General features: G+C 41.7%; 1 protein-coding gene across 3 annotated transcripts in view; it reads left to right on the top strand.

Annotated features, from left to right (window-relative positions):
• Positions 1 to 23,230, top strand: part of lef1 (lymphoid enhancer-binding factor 1) — a 180,675-nt gene that overhangs the window by 123,396 nt on the left and 34,049 nt on the right. For all 3 annotated transcript variants that reach the window (XM_059965375.1, XM_059965376.1, XM_059965374.1), the window contains 2 exons: positions 2,962 to 3,069; positions 7,477 to 7,525. In XM_059965375.1, the coding sequence (XP_059821358.1) occupies positions 2,962 to 3,069; positions 7,477 to 7,525 (157 nt within the window). The remainder of the gene's footprint in view (positions 1 to 2,961; positions 3,070 to 7,476; positions 7,526 to 23,230) is intronic.

Genomic DNA, 23,230 nt, shown 5'->3' on the forward strand with positions numbered 1-23,230 from the left:
GGTGGAGGGTGATGGCAATGGTGTCATCTGTTGAGCGGTTGGGACGGTACACAAACTGCAGGGGGTCCAGTGAGGGGGGGCAGCAGGATCTTGATATGCCTCATGACCAGCCCCTCTCAATACTTCATGATGATGAATGTAAGTGCAACGGGACGGTAGTCATTTAGGCAGGACACTGAAGACTTCTTCGACATGGGGACAATGGTGGCGGCCTTGAAGCACATTGGAATGGTGGTGCTGCTCAGGGAGATGTTGAAGATGACAGTGAGAACATCTGCTAGCTGGTCTGAACATCCTCTGAGCACTCTACCAGGGATGTTGTCTGGTCCAGCAGCCTTCCGTGGGTTGGCCCTGCACAGGGTTCTTCTCACATCGGCCACGGTGAGACACAACACCTGGTCATTTGTAGGAAGGGTGGACTTTCTCGCTGCCACGATATTTTCTGTCTGGTGTAGAAGTTATTCAGCGCATCTGGGAGGGAGGCATCACCTGCGCAGTCAGGTGACGTTGTCCTGGATGCCCTTCCACATGTACCGCGTGTCTCCTCTGTCTTGGAAGTGACTGTGGATTAGCTGGGCGTGTGTACGCTTTTCCCCTCTGATGACTCGGGACAGTTTGGCCCTTGCTGATGTTAGAGCTGCCTTGTCGCCTGCTCTGACGGTCATCCATGGCTTCTGGTTGGCGCGTATAGTGATTGGTCTTGGACAGAGTAACATCATCAATGTACTTGCTGATGTAGCTGGTCACTGATGCTGTGTACTCCTAACCATTGATATTTATTCGCTTGACATTACTGACTTCTCCACTATCAAGATGCTTGAGGGAGGAGGTGCTGGAGGAGGGTGGTCAGAAACTCAACTGGACCAGCCACATTGTGGTTTTATTGTGGTTGGGGAATGGGTTGGATAATGAGTATCCTTGTGACAAATGACTCATTTCCTGAAGCCCAAAAGCCTGTAGATTATCTACAAGACACAGAAAAACTCCCTCATCTCTATGATAGCAAAAGTGGTCACTGGCCTTCAAGCTTGAGGAATCAAACTTCCACCATGCCCAGAAGGAGCAATGTGATCATACAGTCACTCTGAGGGAGGGCAGGATCTCAGCAATACATAGAGTAGTTGCTCCCAGGCCACACTCATCCTGCTGGCAAGGGAGCAGACCTGAGCCCTGTATCTCAACAATGAGTGACCCTAGCACGACAACACCAGCCCTTTCAGGCAGGTCCTCCCCACTGCAGGGGACTGCTGCAGAAGGCAGAGATCCATTTTGCGTTCCTGTTCACAGCAGTGCTCCGGGAGGAGGGATCCTGCTCGTCTCCCGGCACAGCCGTGTGCAGCCCAGTCTTTCTTATGGTGTGGGTACGTATCACTGAGTGTTACTGCAGAACCCATAATGTTATCGTGAATCAGACTGCAGAGCAGTGTGAAGCAGGCTCCCAGTGCAGAACGTTTGCTCCACCCTGTCTCACTTCTACTCATAGCCTAATAAGCCACTGTAAGATAGTGGAGTCATAAACTCATACAACAGGTCCTTTGACTCTGCTAGTCCATGCTGGCCCCTGCATTCTCCCTGTTTGTCCCCATGTCTGTGTTTCGCCCTCCAAGCCCTTCCCCTCCATGTACCTATCAAAACGCATGTTAACAGTTGCAAATGTACACACCTCAACCACTTCCTCTAGCAGCACGTTCTAGGTACTCCGTGTAAACAAATTACCTCTCAGGTCTCTTTTAAATCTCTCCACTCCTATCCTGTATCTGAGTCCTCCAGTGTTGGATTCCTTAACCCTGGGGAAAGGAAAATCACAGTCTTTTCCCCATTGATTTTATAAACCTCTATGAGATTATCCCTCATTTTACTATGCTCCAAGGAATAAGTATCCATCATGGTCACCCTCTCCCTATAACTCAGACTTTCCTGTCCAGTCAACATCCTTGCAAATTTCTTCTGCACCCTCTCCAGCTGGACAATATCTTTCCACTAACAGTGTGATTAAAACCGAGCACAGTACTCCACGTGTGGACTCACCAGCAACACATTTTGATGCCCTGACTGATGAAGGCCGGTATGCTAAATGCCTTCTTCATCACTTTGTCTACTTGTGCGGCCACTTTCAATGAACTGTATACTGATACTCCCACCCCCTCTGTTCTGTAACACTCAACCACGCACCACTATTCCCACTACCATTCTTACTCTGGTGTGATTGTCCAAAATGCATCATCTCACACTTAACCAAGTTGAAAACCATCTGCCATTCCTCGGCCCATCTCCCTAACTGATCAATTCATTGTAAGTCACTTCACTATCAACAAGACCCCCTAATTTAGTATCTTCGGCAAACTTTATATCATGCCATTGCTTTCACATCCAATTCATTCACTCACATAAGTAATGAATAACAGAGTTCCCAACAGTGATCCTTGGGGCACCACACCAGTCACAGACCTCCAGATGGAGAACTGACCTTCAACCATCACAATCTGCTTCTCACCCTAGCCAATTCTGAATCAACCACATTAGCTCCCTCCGAATCCCATGTGCCTAACCTTCCAGATCAGGTGACCATGTAGAGCCTTGCAAAACATAGATAAAGTCCATGTAGGCAGCACACATTGTCGTACCTTCATCTATCCCCTTAGATTTAAAATTTCCAAAAGACTTGGCAGGTTAGACATGATCTCTAATGCAGAAAGCAGTGACTGTTCCTGATCCGTCCTTGACTATCCAGAACTTGTCCTACAGAGTTCTTGCCAGTACTTTCCATACAACTGAGATCAGGCACACTGGCCAGTAGTTCCCTGGCCTCAAGTTGTTCGGTGGAGAACTAACAAGTGCCATAAAATAAATTCTGAAAGGACAAGTGAACTGCAGTCATCTATTTCTAAGCTGTTGTTCTAAACTCAGTGTGCTCTGATGAACGCATTGAATAATATTCCACTCATTTTCTTCTTATTCTAGTGGCATGCTTTGTCTCGTGAGGAGCAGGCCAAGTACTATGAACTGGCTCGAAAGGAGAGGCAACTACACATGCAGCTTTACCCAGGCTGGTCTGCAAGGGATAACTATGTAAGTTTCTTATAGCTTTGTCTGGGAATTTAAAAGGGTCTTTGGTTGTATTTTTACTTCCAACATTTTCTTATATTTCTGGTTCATGGGTGGGAACTCACACCTATTATATAAGGGAGTATTGATAGGTAGAATACACACAGTCTTTTTCCCGGGGTTGGGAATTAAAAACAAAGCCATATTTGGAACCTGAGAGGCAACTTTTACATGCAGAACATAGTATGTATGTGGAATGAGCTGCCAGAGGAAGTGGATGAACCCGGTACAGTAACAGCGTTTAAAAGAATTTTTGACTGCATATATAGGAAAGATTTAGGGCAGGGGTTCCAAGCCTTTTTAATACCATGGACCAGTAACATTAAGGAAGAGATCCATGGATTCCAGGTTGGGAACAAGTGTGGACAAATGGGACTGGTTTTCCTGAGCATCTTGTTTGGCATCTTGTGTCAAAGTGTCTGTGTCTGTGTTTTACAGATCTACAGCTCTTTGTCTCCTTGTACAAACAAGACTAAAACTGCATTGGGCACATGAGGTGCTCTCAATTTCTAGACTGCTGTGGCTTTGTTTTACGGCTTGGTAATTGGGATTGTTTGTTCGTATTTTAATTTAGCACTTATTCAAATTGGTGGTCGTTATGATATCACGTGATGTGGCAGCTGTGAATGTTTGCAGCAAATACAGCTATCACCTCACAAGCTCAATCACCAGCTTTAAAATCTTGTTTTAATAAATTCTCTGATTGTTCCTAATAAAGAATGAGACTTGTTGAAAGGACACGGTGCTCACGGGAACAAGCCTGACAAGCCTTTCCTTGATGAGAGAGGAGAATTATTTTCATCTCTGTTGTATTGTGTATAGCAGGAGGTGTTTTAGTGGGATTGACATCTGTTTGCAAACGAGCAGATAAACCTTCACCAGACACCAGGGCTAACCAGCATCTTCATTGCCTGGGCAGTAAGCCAGCCCATTATAGGTCAACGGGAGACAAAATTGGGCGTTTTCTATGAAAAGAGACCATCTGCCTTATTAGGGTCATAGAGTTACTTGGCATGCAACCACGGAACTCTTAGGCCTAACTTCTTCATGCCAGCCAAGTTGCCTACCTGGGCTTGTCCTATTTGCCTGTGCTTGGTGGCCCATATTCCTTTAAACTTTGGCAGACAGGCAGGTAGTGTTTTAGGAAACAGGGAGTTTGTGGAAGGACAGAGAGATTCGGAGAATGGGCAAAGAAGTGACAGGTAGAATACAGTGCATGAAAGTGTATGATTATGCATTTTAGTAGAAGGAATAAAAGGATAGAATATTTTCGAGATCGAGAGTGAATTCAGAAATCAGAGGTGCAAAGTATTTGGGAGTCTTACTACATGATTACAGAAATATTATCTTGCATGTTGAGTTGGTAATGAGGAAGGCAAGTGCAATGTTGGCATTCATTTTGAGAGAGCTAGAGTATAAAAGCAATGATGTAATGCTGCGGTTTTATAAGGCATTGGTTAGACCACATTTAGACATTGCGAGTTTTAGGCCCCAAACTTAAGAAAGGATATGTTGGCATTGGAGGTGGTCCAGAGAAGTTTTACAAGAATGTTCCCAGGAATGAAAGGGTTAATGTATGAAGACCGTTTGATGGCTCTGGGCTGTACTTGCCAGAATTTAGAAGAATGAGGGGAGATCTCATTGAAACCTACCAAATACTGAAGGAGAAAACAAGCGAAAACCTGCAGATGCTGGAAATCTGAGCAACACGTACAAAATTCCTGAGGAACTCAGCAAGCCAGGTGGAATTTATGGAAAACAGTAGTCAATGTTTTGGGCTGAAACCCTTTTGCAGGACAATTGAAGGGCCTAGACAGTGTGGAATTTGAGAGGATGTTTCCTATAGTGGGGGAAGTGTAGGACCAGAGGGCACAGTCTCAGAATACATGGGTGTCCCTTTAGAACAGAGATGAGAAGAAATTTCTTTAGCCAGAAGGTGGCGAATCTGTGAATTCATTGCCCCATGCAGTTGTGGAGGCCAAGTCTGAGTATACTTAAAGCAGAGTTTGATAGGTTTTTGATTGGCACCAAAGGTTACAGAGAGAAGGCAAGAGAATGGGGTTGAGAGGGAAAATAAATCAGCCATGATTAAATGGCAAAGCAGACTCGATGGGGTAAATGGCCCAATTTTGCTCCTATGTCTATGGTCTTAAACCTTTTTGATCTCTGTACCTGTCCAAATGTCTTTTAAAGACATTACCTATTTTTCTGGAAGCTCATTCCATATACACAACATTCTCTGTGTAAAAAAAATGTTTCCTGTCAAGTCCAGTTTAATTGTTCTGCTCTCACCTTAAATCTATGTCCTCTCGTTTAAGAACCTGCTGCTCCATAGGATTTCATTTCGTTGACCAATTGGGAATCAGAGTTAATCTTTATGGAACTAGTTCATTTCAGTCCAGACTAAGCTCCTCTACTTCATTAGAACTTTCCAAAAGAAAAATTCTGACTTCAGCATCAGACAAACTCACGTATAAAGTGACCTTGTGCGATTTTGAAGCTGTTCTATAAAGGAACAATTGAAACAAAATTAATCCATTGGACTATGTCATCATGCCATCTATTAGAGTCCCACAAAAACGAATTCCTAGATTAGGTTTCAGGTAGATGCACACAGAAGGAGAGGTTAGTTTTTAGATAGTTAAGATTGGAAGGACACTTCTTTGTCTTTTGCCTAGATTGAGTCATACACTGCTACCTCATTGTGAGGCTGTGAATAGACTCTCTGTTACACAGCTATTAGAACTTGTCTGCTGACATTGCCAAGTTGCTTGTTGCGGTACCTTTACTGTAACATGAATCTTATCTCAAAGCATCCATGGTCTTGAAGCACCAGTCTCAAAATAAATGTAGCTCACTACTGCCATCAGGAAGGAGGTACAGGAGTCGTTAGGTTCCACGGCCACCAGTTTCAGGAACAGTTATTACCCCTCAAGCATCAGGTTCCAGAACCAGTGGGGATAACTTCACTCAATTTCAACACTGAACTGTTCCCACAATCTTTGGACTCACTTTCAAGGACTCTTGAACTCATGTTCTGAATATTTATTGTTTATTTATTTATTTTTATTATCATTAATATTACTATTTTCTACTTTTTTGTATTTGCACAGTTTGATGTCTTTTGTGGCTGTTTGTCTATCTTTGTGTGCAGTTTTTCATCGATTGTATTGTGTTTCTTTGTATTTACTGTGAATGCCTGCAAAGTATACAATAGTATTCAATAAAATATTAGTACTTTGATAACAAATTTACTTTGAACTGTTCTTGATGACTGGATACCCAACTCCAATGATTTTCTGTCTCTTTTAAGACTTGGTGTATGTACAAGTTCTGCCTGTGTAGGTGAACACAGTAGATTAATAAACGCCTCCCTTCATTCAGTTTCCAGGCAAGCTGTTTAGCACTTGTTGATGTGACTGACTGTCCAGCCTGAGAGCAACAACTGCTTTTCCTGTCTGAGTCCAGTTAAACATGGTGTTAGTTAATGTCCTACTCACAGTAGGAGGAACCACTTCTCTGGAAGTGGGACAGGTGCAGGGTGGTGTATATGCAGCTAGGGTTTCATTTATGATGTAGGACTCAGGTGCGTCAGTCCATCAAATGTGTGCTGACTGACTTTAATGCAAATCCTTCCTTGATTCCATTTCATTCTTCCCACATTCCCATCAACTTCCCCTCAGATTTACTTACATTCTAGGGGCAATTTACAGTGTCTGATCGCCGACCAACCTGCATGTCTTTGGGATGTGGGAGATATCTGGGGCACCTGGGGAAAATCCACACAGTCAGAGGTTGAACTTGCAAATTCAACACAGACAGCACCAGTGCTCAGGATTGAACCTGGTTCACTGGAGCTGTGAGGCAGAATTGCTGCAACACCATGTCCACCCCTATTTCCCATACACTTTACCTCTTGGGATCTTTAAGGAAGCTCGTGGATTATAAATTCAGAATGATGGGCCTCCTGTGTCAGTTAATTTGCCCTCTGAGCCCTACTAATGGACTAGAACCCCAGACTGCACAGAGGCTTGATGCTCTTACCTAACTTCAATGGACTCTTTGTAAGATAAGATAATGCTAAAATCAAAACCAAGTGCTTAATAAATCCATCTCTTTTTCACTGCATTACCAGTTTAGTTAGTGCAACATGGGGAGACTTAAAGTTCACATCGTTGCGTCTTTGAGGTTAATTGCTTGTGTGGATCACTCAACCCAAACCAACAAAGATATCAAGGGTGAAATTGTCCTTGAGCCAAAATACAGATTGAACAATAATGAAGGAAGAACATTAAAGATGATGATGTGAGATACGCTTCCTCTAAATAACTATTCGATAAAATTATCTTGAATTTGTTTCAACTGTTGAAGGGAAAGAAGAAGAAGAGGAAACGTGAAAAGATGCAGGAAACCACTTCAGGTAAGAAATCAAATTAGTGCCAAAAATTATTAATGCTTAAATAAAATCTCACACTTTGGTATGGATCTAATGCCTTTTATACAACATTTCAACCTGCTGAATTGAATTCCTGCTCAGCAGATGTTTCTATGGGTTCAACTAGGTTCCATTGCATTGGGTTTTCAGATGTAGCAGTTACATTTCCCTCTGCTTTTCCCCTCTTGTCACTTTTCAACTCTTGTCAACTGAAGGGAAAGATGTAAAATATGGGGCATTGTAACTTTATTAACTCTTTACTGTCAGTGTCATTATTAGCTGCATGCAAACTGTAATCAGACCACGTTGTAGGGTATCTGGTTGTGAGCAATCTTGAAGCCTCTATGGTGACTCCCTGATATTTAATATTAAGTTAAATGGAAGTGTGTGTTAAATTGTATCTTTTAGGTATTGCATTCATTTAAAATGTATTTGCCTGCTTTTGCATATTCTGTGCTTTGCTCTAAACCATCTAATGTTGAACCAAGATCTCTCAGCAAGCTGCTATTAAACTGTTGTTAATTAGTATAAGGAAGAAGTAATTGCCATGAACACAGCTTACAAATCAGTTATGAATTAATTATAATGGTCAGTGATTCAAAAAGGTGTTACTTAGCTAATTGGAAGCCAACAGAACCCACTCCAGTGTGGTAACTGAGTTTTGCTCTAAAATTCATTTCTCAAGGTTGAGTGAACTTTGGTTCGCAAGTGGAGAGAGTCATTACATCACTGTTCCAAAAGGTGGGGATGAGAAGTGACTTAATAAAATCTCAAACTATATGATCTTGAGTGCCTTTGGTGATTGGGGATATGCAGGTGAAAATCAAAATCAAAGTTGCCTGCCAATGCTGGAAATCTGAAATAAAATAGAAAAACTTGGGAGCACTCAACGGGTCAGACAGTATCTCCGGAAAGAGAGAGAATTAATGTTTCATGACGAAGACCATTCAGCAGAGTTGGGAAAGAGAGATTTAAAAGAGACAGTCTTAAATTGTGAAGAAAATTTTGGGAAGGATAAGTAGGATAAAGGGACTATCTATGGGGCCAAAGTTTCTGCAGGAATAAGTTATAAGAACCATCTGGTCAAATGGGATATGGGAAGTTAGAGGGCGACCACTCAGGCAAAAAATAACATTATATGCTGCTAATCACTGGGTGTGGGACACGTCCAGCATATCAGGCTATGCTAGTGAAGAGAATAATCAAACCCCATTATCTCAGATTGATGATTGACCAGCTCTGTTACAGACAGAGAAAGCATGTTACCTAAAACTGGAGATGGAGAATTTGACATTGAACTGTGCTGAAGACAGTGGATTGGTCCAATTCTATAGCACAGGCTGTGGACATACTATAAGTTTCCTTTGTTTTTGGAAAGAGATGAGAGTGCAAGTAAAGATCATGTTGAGTGTTTCTGAGATTCAGGGCTCCAGCTGTTCTCCAGATTTATTTATTGCTCATTGGTGGACATTTCCTCAGCATCCACAGTGCTTCCACTGTTAATTAGATCTGGTGGTTTCCTCCAGAACCCCTTCTCCTCTCCTCCTTCTTTCTACATTTATTTAAATTCCCATCACTTAATCAAATTTTGATCAATTGCATTAGTACATCATTATTTTCAGTTTTTACTTGCATGTTACCTTCGGATGTTTTTCAACCCTAAAATGGATCCAACCCTGAAGCTGCTGGAAAACTCAGCTAGTTACACAACAACTTTTTCCTCTCCACCATCAGGTTTTTGAACAGTCCGGGAACCCATGAACACTAACTCACTATTCTGCATGTTGCATTATACTAAAGCAACAAAACAGCGAATACAGAACATAGAACATAGAATAGTACAGCACAGTACAGACCCTTCGGTCCACAATGTTGGGCCAACCTTTAAACCCTGCCTCCCATATTTTCCCCCCACCTTAAATTCCTCCATAAACCTGTCTAGTAGTCTCTTAAATTTCATTAGTGTATCTGCCTCCATCACTGACTCAGGCAGTGCAATCCACGCACCAACCACTGTCTGTGTGAAAAACCTTCCTCTAATATCCCCCTTGAACTTTCCGCCCCTTACCTTAAAGCCATGTCCTCTTGTATTGAGCAGTGGTGCCCTGGGGAAGAGGCACTGGCTGTCCACTCTATCTATTCCTCTTAATATCTTGTATACCTCTATCATGTCTCCTCCCATCCTCCTCCTCTCTAAAGAGTAAAGCCCTAGCTCCCTTAATCTCTGATCATAATCCATACTCTCTAAACCAGGCAGCATCCTGGTAAATCTCCTCTGTACCCTTTCCAATGCTTCCACGTCCTTCCTATAGTGAGGTGACCAGAACTGAACACAGTACTCCAAGTGTGGCCTAACCAGAGTTTTATGTCATGATATATATTCTGAACATCTGATATAGTGAGTTAACATGCCATAAGATCTGGGAAAAATCAAAAGTCATTCAGATTTGTCATCCTGCATCAGATGTTCCCTTCATACTGACAAGAATTAAAGCTCTGTAAAGCACCCTTGGTTTAACCTGCAAGGCTGTCCTTCAGCTCCTGTCAGACTGCAGCTTCCACCTTGTCATATAGTCCCATTCCAACCTCCCATTGCCAGGTGCTATGATGATATGTTTACCCCTCAGCGAACGCGGTCGTCCATTCTCCCACATAGCAAGACCAAGACAGCTTCAGATAAGTGGCAAGGAGTGTGTCAGGCAAAGACCATCTGCAGCAAGCTGAGAGAAATTCAAAACCCAAGCACTGCAGACACTGAAAACCTAAAATATAAACAGAAATTGCTGCAACTACTCGGAGGATAAGGCAGCATCCATGAAGCCATTATTGTTCAGAAGATCTGAAAGAATGGTAAAATCAAATCAAATCCAAACCATTGTCGTGCATTTTTTTTGTTTGTCTGGCTACTATTTTAAACTGAATTTGGAAGAGAAAGTGAGATGCTATTTTTCCTGAATTATTACTGCTCTTCGAATAGTGAGCACAGAGCTCTTCTCTGACTTTAGTAAATGTATACAGATACAAGTAACTGTGATAGACCTACCGGGGGGGGGGGGGGGGGCAACCTTTACCACTGAATGAGCCATTTGGACCCGTTTCCCACAGAAAAGAAAACACTGGGAGCCACAAAACCTGTTTGACATTTAAAATGAAATAGCACTGCATACAATGTTTTTTTTTTGCCTTTATGCTATGTATAAACAAACTATAATGTGTTGCATTTATGAAATCGATGAACTCCTGCAGAGAAAACGAAATTACATTTCTGCATGCAACAAAAACATTTTGAACTCCAAAAAAAAGACGTTGGGTTGAAGGTTACTTTTAAGTAAAATACTCAACGTCTATTTGAGTCCGTCTTGTATTTATGAAAAACGCCGAACTTAAATTGTCCGCCAGCAGCAAACCATTTTTTCTCTCATCTCCATCCGGATATTTTTGAGCAAAGGCTGCGTGTTTATTCTGGAAATGTCTTGCGACATTTGACTTTTTGTTGTTTGCTTGTTTCTCGTTACATATTAAGCATACCGGTAAATCAGTCTCGTCAGCAGTGAAAGCAAATGAATCTGCCCACGTATCATTAAACGTTCTGTTTTCTTCAGTCACTTTTCTTTTTTTTAGAATTCTCCATAGTTAGCCCACCTTGGATTGAAAAATTAAAGAAATCGGCACTGGCGGGCATCAGGCATTGGCAGTTGTGACGTATATCAATAGCGACTAAAAACACATTTTATTTAGATTGTACAAGATCACCATAATCTTCAAATTTAGAATTACATTTCAAAAACTAACAAACTAACATAAAATACATTTTAATTAAATACTCATCATTTATTTTCCAAAGCCACAGGGAGCTGCAGCACAGAGATGAAAGAGTTGCATGCGGCTCCGGAGCCGCGGGTTGCCGACCCCTGACCTAGGATGAACAGAATTAGTCCCCTGTAGCAGCAAGCAACCTGTTTCCCTGTATAACGACAATCACTTTCTTTCTATATCCAGACCCAGTGCAGGTCATGACATGAAATTTAGTAATGTGACTATCCCTTCCCATCTTGGCACCATCCCTGGATTTCCCTGATGCTTTTCCTCGTCTGCTTTTGGAGATTGTACAGTTCAATTACTTTGCGCCTCATGCCTCTTGGTTTTCTTCCACATCATTTCAGCAAAAGAATGTAAACCAAAGATAAGTACTGCATGTTTTTATTTCAGCACTTTGAAAGTGTGTCAAATGCCAGGATGTGAATCGGTTTACTGCCATACATAAATATAACTTTACAACTTTCATGGTAGTTCAGTGTTTACAAGCTGCATGCTGGCAGTAGATCTTTAGAAACCAGCTTGCAGGGTCTTGAAGAGTCAAGGAGGCACCAGGAGATGTTATAGGTGGTTAGAAGAGGAAAATTAATTGTTTGTGGTACTGAGCCTGTCTAAGTCTTTTGCGCAATGACGCGAATGCCGCAGAAGTGTTGGTGGGTACGTTAAGCTAAAACAGTGCTCCGCTTGTGTGTTTACAGTTAGATTAACCAGCAGATAAAGTCACAGCCCAACAACCACAGGCTCCTTCGCTATAGTGCAAGTAAATGTTACCCACCGTGCTGCCAAGCCGCATTTCTAGGAAGGTGTGTACTGATCTTAACAGGCACTGAACCCCTGCATTCGCAGAACACAGGTAGCTTCGAGCAGTTAACATGCCTGTCAGCACTTGTGTTTATTTTCTGTGGTGTTCAGGGAGGCTGCCAGCATCTATTTACAGACTCTTGCAAGGAAATGTAACTGAGGATGCAGCAGCATTAAACAACTAAATACTTGGAGGCAGTAAAGGTTCTGTTGTCATTTCCTTTTTTTGAAACTTGACAGCTTGACAACATATATATTTTTTAGCAATTTGTACATGTTTTTTGAGATAGAGAAATTTTAAGACCACAGTTTTTTTCTAAGCTGCCATAAACATGTACAATTGATAACACACTTGTCTTTGAGTCCAAAGTTTCCACGACAACTACTGTGTAACTGAGGGAGTGCTGCAGTGATGGAGGTGATACGTTTTAGATGTGATGTTAAGTGCGCCTATGATCTCATGCTGCTATTATAATGAAGTGCAGAGCAGTTATCTCTAGTGTCCTGACCATTATTTATCTCTCAATCAATATACTGTATCTTAACAAAATAACAGATGATCTGGTCCTTGTAACTGTTGTTTGTGCAGCTGCTATGAACAAACTTGCCGCTGTATCTTCTACTTTGTAAAGGTTACTTCACTCTGTTGGACTCTTAAAAAGAATACAAAGATGTGGCAGAAATATAGAAAGTTATTTTCAGCAGAGGTGAAACTTTTTACTTCTTCAGTCGCAGAAAATATCCAAACCATATATATTCCATTAAAAATGGTAGCTGGATTTGATCTGCTTGCACAATTTACATTAAAAATAGAATTCTTCGCCTCGAAATTAACATTTAGATGAAATAATTAACATTTTCATTTTTTTAAAATACCATAAAATCCAGGTTGTAAATTAATTTATTCTAATGCGTCTGACTTTTCTAAGGAGCTGGCTCGATGTCCTATTCTACAGAGTTTGCAGTTGCAATAAAAAAGACAAAATCTATGGTTGCTTCTTAGAAAGATAATTGGTTAAAATAGTTACCTAGCCAAATGAGGGGACATTACAGAAGTGAGTAAGAACTGTCAAAGAGGTGGATCTTTACAGTGCCTTAAGAATTTGAGGGCCAAGGCAGCTCAGAGTAGACGGGAAGGATTTAGTGATGTCTAAGAAGTCGCAGATATCTGAGTGGACTAGTGGGTGGAGTGGGAATTGGGTATTCACCAACACCAATACTTCTGGGAGTGTTAGCTGGCTGCTCCACATAGTTCCATGCATTTACCACCCTCAAAGGTTGTAGGGCCAGAGGAAGAGGCAGTGATGAGGAATAATTGAGAGATCTAACCAGTCCAGACATGGATAACAGAGACACTAGTTATTGGTTTTGGTAACACTGTAGTTACAGTGTGTCACCGGACTAGCATCCAGAGATCTGAACCAGTAATCCAAAATTTTAAAATCATGATGGCAGCTCAGAATCATAAATTCAGGTAAATATGGAATTAAAAACATAGTAATGACTTATTGTAAAACCCATACTTGAGTCTTTCTTTATTCTTACTTTATCTGGCTTGTATTCCGGAGAACTGGAAAATTGCAAAAGTCACTCCACTCTTTAAGAAGGAAGGAAGACAAAAGAGAGGCTAGTTAGCCTAACCTCAGTGGCTGGGAAAGTATTGGAGTCCATTACAAAGGATGAGATTTCAGAGCATTTGGAGAAAATTCAAACATGTGATGTGTTAGGTGTCCTTGTGCAAAACTCCCAGAAGGTTAATTCACAGGTTGAGTCTGTGGTAAAGAAAGCAAATGAAATGTTGGCATTTATTTCAAGGGGAATAGAGTAGAAAAACAAAGAGATAATGATGAAGCTTTATAAGACACTAGTCGGGCCATACTTGGAATATGCATGGGGATCTCATTGAAACCTTTCAAATGTTGAAAGAACCAGATAGGATGAAAGTGGAACAAGCTAGAGGAACTCAGCAGGTGGGACATCATCCGTGGAAATGATCTCGGCCCGAAACGTTGACTGCTCATTTCCACGGATGCTGCCTGACCTGCTGAGTTCCTCCAGCTTGTTGTACGTGTAGCTTTGACCACAGCATCTGCAGTGTACTTTGTGTTTAGGGTGAATGTGGAGAGGGTATTTGAAGCTAGAGGGCTTAGCCCCAAAATTGAGAGGTGACCCTTTAGAACTGAGGTAAGGAAGAATTATTTTAGCCAGAGAGTAGTAAATCTGTGGAATGCTCTACCACAGACTGGGGTATAGGCCAAGTCCGTGGGTATATTTAAAGTGGAAGTTGGTATTTTCCTCATTGGTTGGGCATCAAGGGATATGGTGAGAGGGTAGGTGTTTGGGGTTGAATGGGACCTGGGATCAGCTATGATGAAATGGTGGAGCAGATTCGAAGGGCTGAATGGCTTAATTCTGCTCCTATGTCTTATGGTCTTATATGTGACTGCATATCTCCTAATGTGCTTGAGTGCAATTATGTATGATCAATAAATTCCGGCCTAGCTAGCCACATCTACATCCACCAATCATATGAATCCATCATGAAAATGATCTCCAGGGTTGCTGCTTGCATTTGATCTAATGCCCAATGTGTGTCTGCATTTTTCCTTGACCTACGTCCCTTGTGAGCTTTCTGCTTTTACAGAGGATGTTAGACAGCTGTTAAAACTTAAATCTGAGGACAAGGACAGCTGCACCATGATTAGGTTAGGTGGCAGGGGTGCCCAAGGGGCTGCAGATATCCAGGAGGAAAGGTAGATGGAGTGGAGATTGGGTGTTCACCTTCGTTTGAACATTCACTTGCGAAGAATCTTAAATGCAATATGGTTTGAAAGGTCAATGGCTGAAGTTGAAAAGTCAATGATCATATTGTTCCCATCGTTGATTCCGGGCACTTTATATGGGCTGGAGATACAAGAGACTGAATATGCTGGAATGTGGAGCAACACAGAAATATCTGAAGGATGCTACCTGACCTGATGAGTGTCTCCAGGATTTTGTGTGCTACTCTGGTCAGGCTGACACCTCTCTGCAAATGGCTATGTTTTAAAGTATAGTGCAACCATAAAGTGACCTTGTTTTAACTCTAAGTGTGAAGGGGAGACATCTCGTTTGGTCACTTCTACTCAGCCACATTTTCTGGGAGGAATGTGACCAGGTAGTTTGGTTTCACTCCTGATCCCACTAATTCAGTTGAGCTGAGGCAGATTTGCTCTAGAGGTTACTTCTCACACAGAGCCGCAGGTAGTACCACACCAACAAGATATCTTGTTCCTTTCTTTCACCACCCCCCCACTGACCTCCTTTCCCCTGCAGCAAATGCAGTTTCTTAACCACTGTCAGTTTGCAAGCACTTACCCAACAGAGAGTGGGAGGCAAGTGGGAACTGATCAAAAGTGACAGCACATAACTCCTAAAATAAAATCTGAAGGTGCTTCACCCACATAAACCACTCAAACCTTCTCCTGTGCCACCTCTTCCCCCTCCCAAGGCAACGTTATTTTCCATGTGGAAAGGTAAACTATGTATTTCTGTGCTGCAACAAGCCGTGGTCACTTTTAAAGTCGGTATCAAAGGTTAGTAAGCTAAGAGTTCAAAGTAAATTTATTATTAGTTATGTAAAGAAAGTCTATGCAAAAGAAGACAAATCAAGTGTTTATTTTCATTTAACTATACACATGTATATAAACCAGAGTGTAAAGCTGAGTAGTACATATAACACACAATAACTTATGAGCGTATGGATAAAATCTACAGATGAGTCATGCATAAATAAGAAGCCAAATGCATAAATAAATTATTGTAAGGTACAGAATAGATTAACCAATGACACTTTGAATTCGATGTGGCCAGGAGTTCAGAAGCCTAACGACCCAAAGGTAAAAACTGTGTCCCTTCCTAACTGTTCTTGCTTTTATGCTTTGGAGTCTCCTGCCTGATAGTAGAAAGTCAAAGAGAATGCTGGATGGATGGGCGGGATCCGTTATAATACTAAAGGTCCTGCATACGCAGCGCTCCTGATAAATCTCCGCGATGGATGGCAGGGAGACCCCTATGATCCTCTCAGCTGTTCTCACTGTCCTTCATAGGGGTTTCTGGTCCGGTGCTCGACTGCTGTCATAGCAGATGGGGATGCAACTTGTCAGGACACTCTCGATGGTGTTCCTATAAAATATAGTAAAGATGTGACGGGAGCCTCACTTGCCTCAGTCTCCTTAGGAAGTGGAGGCACTGCTGTGCCTTGTTTTGGGAGGTGACATTAAGGGACCAGGTGAGGTCATCTACCATGAGAGCTCCCAGGAACTTGGTGCACTTAACTCTCTCTACGGAGGAGCCATGTATTCACAGAGGGGGATGGTTTATCTGCACTTTCCTGAAGTCCACAATGAATTTCTTGGTCTTCTCTGTGTTCAGACTTAGATTCTTCACACAACAATCCACCAACCACTTCATTTCCTCTCTGTACTCCATCTCGTTATTGGTGCTGATGAGCCCAACCACTATTGTACCATCTGCAAACTTGATGACATGGTTTGAGCTGAATCCTCCTTCACCTCCTGCCCAACCCTGCTAGGGGAGGCCATCTGGGAGAAAGTCCTGAGGCAGAGCACAGCCCCCCAATTCATTGTGTCCCTCTTTCCCCCATCCCCTCCCCCAGGCTGCAGAGGGAGACCCTGCAAATGATAAAGTAAGTAAAGAAATAATACTAAGAACTTAAGTTTTAGACTGTGTGAAAGTGAATCTATAGGTTGTGGAGTCATTTCAGCATTGAGTTGAGTGAAGTTATCAATGCTGGTTCAGGAGCTTGATGGTTGTAGAGTAATAACTGTTCCTGAACTAGCTGGTGTGGGACCTCAGGCTCCTGTACCTACTCCCCAATGATAGTGGCGAAAAGAGAGCATGGCCTAGAAGAGATAAAATCAAAACCATGACTTCATAAAAAAGATTTAATCTTGGAGTTTGTGACATTTTATTGACATTTTATTTATATGACATTTTATTTGCACTTTGCAACAATCTAAATTGCAAGCTTTATTTAAATTTGTATTGCTGATTAGCAGATTAGCTGATGTCTCTAAGCTCCATATTCCAAATTCCATTTTAGCTCAGAAGGCTCACGTGCAGGTCAACAATTTGATCAGGGTGTGTATCACAATTGAGCTGCATCCTAGACTACAGCAGAGAATTTGGTTGGTGGCTCAGCTCTATTCTGAGAAAGTAGAAGAAGTAGGACATTTAGAACAACATACAGGTAATCTTGTTAAGTAAAGTAAGATTAAAAGAAATGTTCATAATAGTTACTATTCATTTGAGAATATACTTAGTTCTTCTTTAAAACATTGTGAGTAACTAATAAGTCCATAAGACATTGGAGTTGAATTAGGCCATTTGGCCCACTGAGTTTGCTCCGCCATTCAATCATGGCCGAGCCATTTTATCTCTCCTTGGTCCCACTCCCCAGCCTTCTCCCCGTTACCTTTGATGCCATATGCAATCAAGAACCTATCAAGCTCTGCCTTAAATATACCCAGCAACCTGGCCTCCACAGCTGCCTGTGGTAATAAATTCCACAAATTCACCACCCACTGGCTAAAGAAATTTCTCCGCATCTCAGTTTTAAATGGATGCCCTTCTGTCCTGAGGCTGTGCCCTTTTGTCCTATACTCCTCCATGATGGGAAACATTCTTTCCACATCTACTCAGTCTAGGCCTTTCAATATTCAAAAGGTTTCAATGAGATCTCCCCTTCATCCTTCTAAATTCCAATGAGTACAGACCCAGACCTATCAAACGTTCCTCGCATGATAACCCTTTCATTCCCAGAATCATCCTTGTGTACCGCTTGTGAACCCTCTCCAATGCCAGCACAACTTTCCTTAGATGAGGAACCTGAACTATATAATGCAAATAATGATTAAATTGCATTCTATCCCATTTCACCCATTACTTCAACCTACCTACCTGTTTTACCTGTGAAGTGCTAGATACTGAAATGGGTCCTCATTAACATCAGGAATTAATGTGCATCCACCATGGGAAACATCAGGAATTAATCATGAAGAAGTGGGCTTTGAACCTGAACATCTAGCAAGTGATGTTTGTAACTATTAATTAGCGATGAGGCTAAACATTGACACCCTCACTTAATTAGTTGTGTGTTATTACTGAGTTGATAGGGCAGGACATTTGGGAATTCTCTTTATTCATTGTCATATTATGACATTTTGGGAAGGTTGACAATTATTGTCATCTTTATTTTGTATTATTTTATACTTTAATTCTTACTCCTTTGTTCACTATCTATTTTGTTCATTAGACTTTGAATACTTCGCTCCATGTGGCAATTTTATCACCACCTTTTTTTTGAAGTCCAAGAAACCAATAATGCTCAACAGCCATCTGCCTGGATTCTGATCTTCTTTTTCATCCTCTGGGAATAAATCTGTTTCCTCAGATCACAGGAACTGTGTGGGATCTGCAAACTGGCTTCCTACTTCCTTGAGCCTCCACACACTGTCCACCAGCCTCCAGAAGGAAAGGACAGCATTGGCAGGGCAGGCAGTGGCTGCATAGACTCAAGATGCATTGTATTTGCCACATAGGGCAGCTTGGATTCTACCATCTAAGTAGTGCAGGCTACCATCCTCATATGATAAGCATTCATACAGTTCTTAGCTTTATAGCATGGAAAGAGGTCTATTATGATCAAGATACCCATCAAAGCTAAAACTATTTGCCAACATTTGGCCTGTGACCTTCTAAAACTTTCCAATCCATATACCTGTCCAACTGTCTTTTAAAAATTTTGTTACATTTTAGCTGCCTTAATCACTTCCTCTAGCAGTTTATCCCATGTTCATACCACTCTTTGTGTAAAAAATGCATCTCAAATTTCTATTAAATCTCTCACCTCTCATCTTAAATCTCTCATCTTATTCTTGCTTCCCAGACCCTGGGAAAAAGACTGAACGATTTCATCCTGTCTATGCCCCTCATATTTTATACGTCTATGTAAGATCACTCTTCATTTTCCTATAGTCCAAGGAAAGAAGTCCCAGCATACTGAAACTCTCCCTATAACTCAGACCCTCCGATCCTAGCAACATTCTTGTAAATTCCTTCTGTCTGCAGGTTTTTGGTGTTGAAAATAATTTCCAATTGGCATCTTTGGTTTTTTCTACAGAGTGTGTGCACTTGTAAAATGTTTTAAACATTTTGGAAATTTAGACTGTCCCATATAGTAGAACAGTGGTTTTAGAAGTCTACACTTTTCCTCCAGGTGGAAAGGAAGTAAAGTCATAAAAACATACCAAATAGAAACATTAAATCTGAATCCCATCTTATAAATTATATTTTCCCTCCTCCAGTTCTCCTTACGTTTACCCGCAGCATGGCAAATTACAGTGGCCAATTAACATACCTGTAAGCATATCTTTGGCTGTCGGAGGAAACTTGTACATCTGGGGAAATCCATACAGTGATGTGGAGGACATGCAATCTTCATACAGACAGGCTGTAACCCATCTTGCTGGAGCTAGAAGGCAGCAGCAGTAACCACATTAATGCAGTCTCACCCAATCCACTTGCCAAAGTGACAATCAAATTGGTAACTCACTTGTTCCCATTGAATCCTTGACCATTATTCCAGAAGCACCAAAAGAAAGGGTCTAACATGGGTGAGGAACTCCTGTTGTGGATACAGATCAGCACATCGCGCAAACCAGCCTCCCCAGCCATCCTCAGCAAAGATACCTTTCACCCGAGTTATTCTCTCCCTTCTCCCTTCAGGCAGAAGATAGAAAAGCCTGAAAGCATTCATAACCAGTAGCTTTTATCCCACTGTTATAAGAAAATTGAACAGTTCCCTAGTAAAATGAAAGAGTCTTGACCTCACAGTCTACCTCATTTAGCCTTACGCCTGAATGTCTGCCTACACTGTAGTTTCTCTGTAGCTATATTTTCGATTCTGTTAATGCTTTCCATGGTACTGCTTTAACACACTTTGTAATGACATAATCTGTAAAGATGGCATGGAAAACAAAGTTTTTCACCATTCCTTGGTATGTGTGACAATATTAAACCAATTTACCCATTTATTTGAGAACTTGGTAGGCTTGAAACCTGATACGTCCCAAGGATCTGATGACCTACATCTTAGAAATTGAAAGAAATGAGGCCTCTGTCGGTCAGAGTTGGCCATGGATATTGCATCCCAACTGTCTACTTACGTAAGCCTGGGCAGTACGATATGGAGAGCAAGCTATTGTCCATGTATCAAGCTCCCCCCTTCATGCATCTATGAACCCAAAGGAATGGCAGAGACCATTACAGTTTGGTACCAACAGCATTGTGGGAGTTGCCAGTCAACTTTGAACTCAAACAAGAGAAAATCTGCAGATGTTGGAAATCCAAGCAACACAACCAAAGACTGCAGGAACTCAGCATTTAGTGTGCGTAACATTCAATGTAGAATTGCCTTAGGGACTCCGGCTCCCAATTTTTCCCTCAGGGTTTACTCCCAAAGTCTTCCCCATGAGTGGGTATAGCCAAAAGGCAGCAGAGGTTTGAGATCAAGAGTTTTCCTTCTCCTAGATGAGCTGCTAACTACAGCTGACAAGCCTCAACTCCTGAAGCAACTGGCTTTAAGGCACCAGTAACTGTCCTTGACTCTTCTCCTGTCAGTAGAAACAGTTCTGCCAGGCTTAGTAGCTGAGCTACATGTGAAGGGCAAGAGTTGGACTTGGTTGTCAGAGGCTTTTTGAGGCACACACCATTGGGAGCATTTAATAGCTAGTGGGAGCTTGTCCCCATTACCACCTCTAGTTATAACAATCTTAAGGAATAAGTAGTGATGACTTCTTTGGAATAACCAAAGAACTGGTAATCGGAATAAAGAATACTCCAAGTATTGATAGATTCACAGTGCTCCTCTGGGTTATTCCACTAACATAAGGAATAGGGGAGAGATAACAGCAAACTTAGCCTAACTTCAGTGCTTGGGAATGAAGGATTTAATAATTTCTGTAGATCACCCTGAAAAGGATAATAGGACTGAGCAAAGTCAGCATGGATGTATGAAAGAAAAGTCACGTCTGACTGATCTTCCTGATAAATTATTTTAGAATGTGACTATTAAAATAGTATGGGAAAACTAATAAAGGTGGATTAAAAACAGAAACTATTGGAAAAAGTCACTAATCAGGCAGCATCTGTTAACAATGTTAGGATTCAGTGTTTCAGGTCAACGACCCTTTACCAGAACTGCAAAAGTAAGTGATAAAGAGTTTTAAATTGCAAAGCTTGTGGGAGAGATAGATTAAATAAAGGGGATATCTCCGATTGAGAGGGGTCAGGGGTGAAATAGTGAACCACTGTTTATGAAGCCATCTGGTTGATTGATTAATAAGGATGGAGGGAGAGAGAGCACATTACCACAGCATTGCTGATCTCATCCAATAGAGCCTAAGATCTGGCAGCAGAATTAGGCCATTCAGCCCACGAAGGCTGTTCTGCCATTCAATCTGACTGATATTTTTCTCTCTCTACCCAATTCTCCCATCTTCTTCCTGTAATCCTTAATCCTCTTAACAATTAAGAAACTATCAATCTTAGTCTTAAATATATCCAAAGACATTGCTTTCTGTCTACACCAAAGGTGTTGAGTTTGAAAGGGTCGAGAGCTTCAAATTCTTACTTATGAACATAACCAATAACCTGGCCTGGTTCTGGTCCACCCATATTGATGTCACTCCCAAGAAAGCTCGCCAGTGCCTCTACTTACTCAGCAGGTTAAAGAAATTTGGCATATCATTGTTGAATCTTACCAATTCTTATTGTTGTAGAACACATTCTGCATGGATGAATAATGGCTTGGTATAGCAACTACTCTACACATGACCACAAAAACTTCAGAGTTATGGACACAGGTCATGAAGGCACAAGATACTCAGAGTGCTGGAATCTAGTGCATAAAGCTCAGCATGTCAGACTATATCTTTAGTGACAAAAGGATGGTCAACACTTCAGATTGAGACCCTGCATCAGGACGGGAGAATGTACTGGGGAGATAAAACCATAGAACATTACTGTAACGTTAATGTGACTCGGACACCAGAGTATTAAACACACGCGTTTATTCACCAGACTTCCATTTTTACAAAACCCAGCGTTCTGACGTCATACACACTCTGACCTACGAATACTCACATAATACATTACATCCCCCTTCTCAAGTTTTTTTTTACAATACTGTGAATTACCAAAACAATGCCTCTAGGTATGACTTTCTAACATTACAACAGCCATGACATAAACTAATAAAAATCTTAACTTCTTATTCTGTATTCTACATGGTATCTTACAATACTAACAGCAGTATATTTTCTTTTACTAACATAGACTAATAAACCTTTTATTTCACACCTTGGAACTTATAACATGTGTGATTTTGTCTCCCAGACCTTGTGCGATAGAACTGTGACTGTGCTTGTCCTTCAGAGTCAGTCTCTCGAGTAACCTCTGTGTCTGCATTTCCACCTCGGTCTGTCTGCACCGAACTTTCACCGTCATTACGTTGTGGGGTTTTGTCATGCTCCTCACTCTTGGTGTCGTTTGTTTCCATGTCTGTATCTGTGGAAATGTCCTGTGTATCTGTACGTGGAAAAACCCTCTCACCTGTCTTCAGCAGATGCTTCCTGTTCCTCCTGTAGACTCTGCCATCTGGCATGCGAACTATGAAGGATCTTGGTTGCTGATGCCTGTTCACAACCACAGCTGGCTGCCAGGTGTCTCCTCTCTGTATTCTGACATTTTCACCTATATGCAGATCTGGTAACTGTCTTGTATGTCTGTCATAGTAGCTCTTTTGCTTTCTTAATCCGTCGTATTGTTGTGGTCATTCAGTTATGACCCCTCTGGTCTTCAGCTAGACCGTTCTTCTGTGGTGGGCTCGTCACTCTGGCATGAGTGGACACACACACAAGTCCCCACCTGCCCTGCTGTAACACTGTGAGCTTTACTGACCGACCTCCTGGTTCGGTCTCCAAAGCCCCCACCTTTCTGTGGGTTCCCAAC

This window comes from Hypanus sabinus, chromosome 3, assembly GCF_030144855.1.
Source record: "Hypanus sabinus isolate sHypSab1 chromosome 3, sHypSab1.hap1, whole genome shotgun sequence".
NCBI lineage: Eukaryota > Metazoa > Chordata > Chondrichthyes > Myliobatiformes > Dasyatidae > Hypanus > Hypanus sabinus.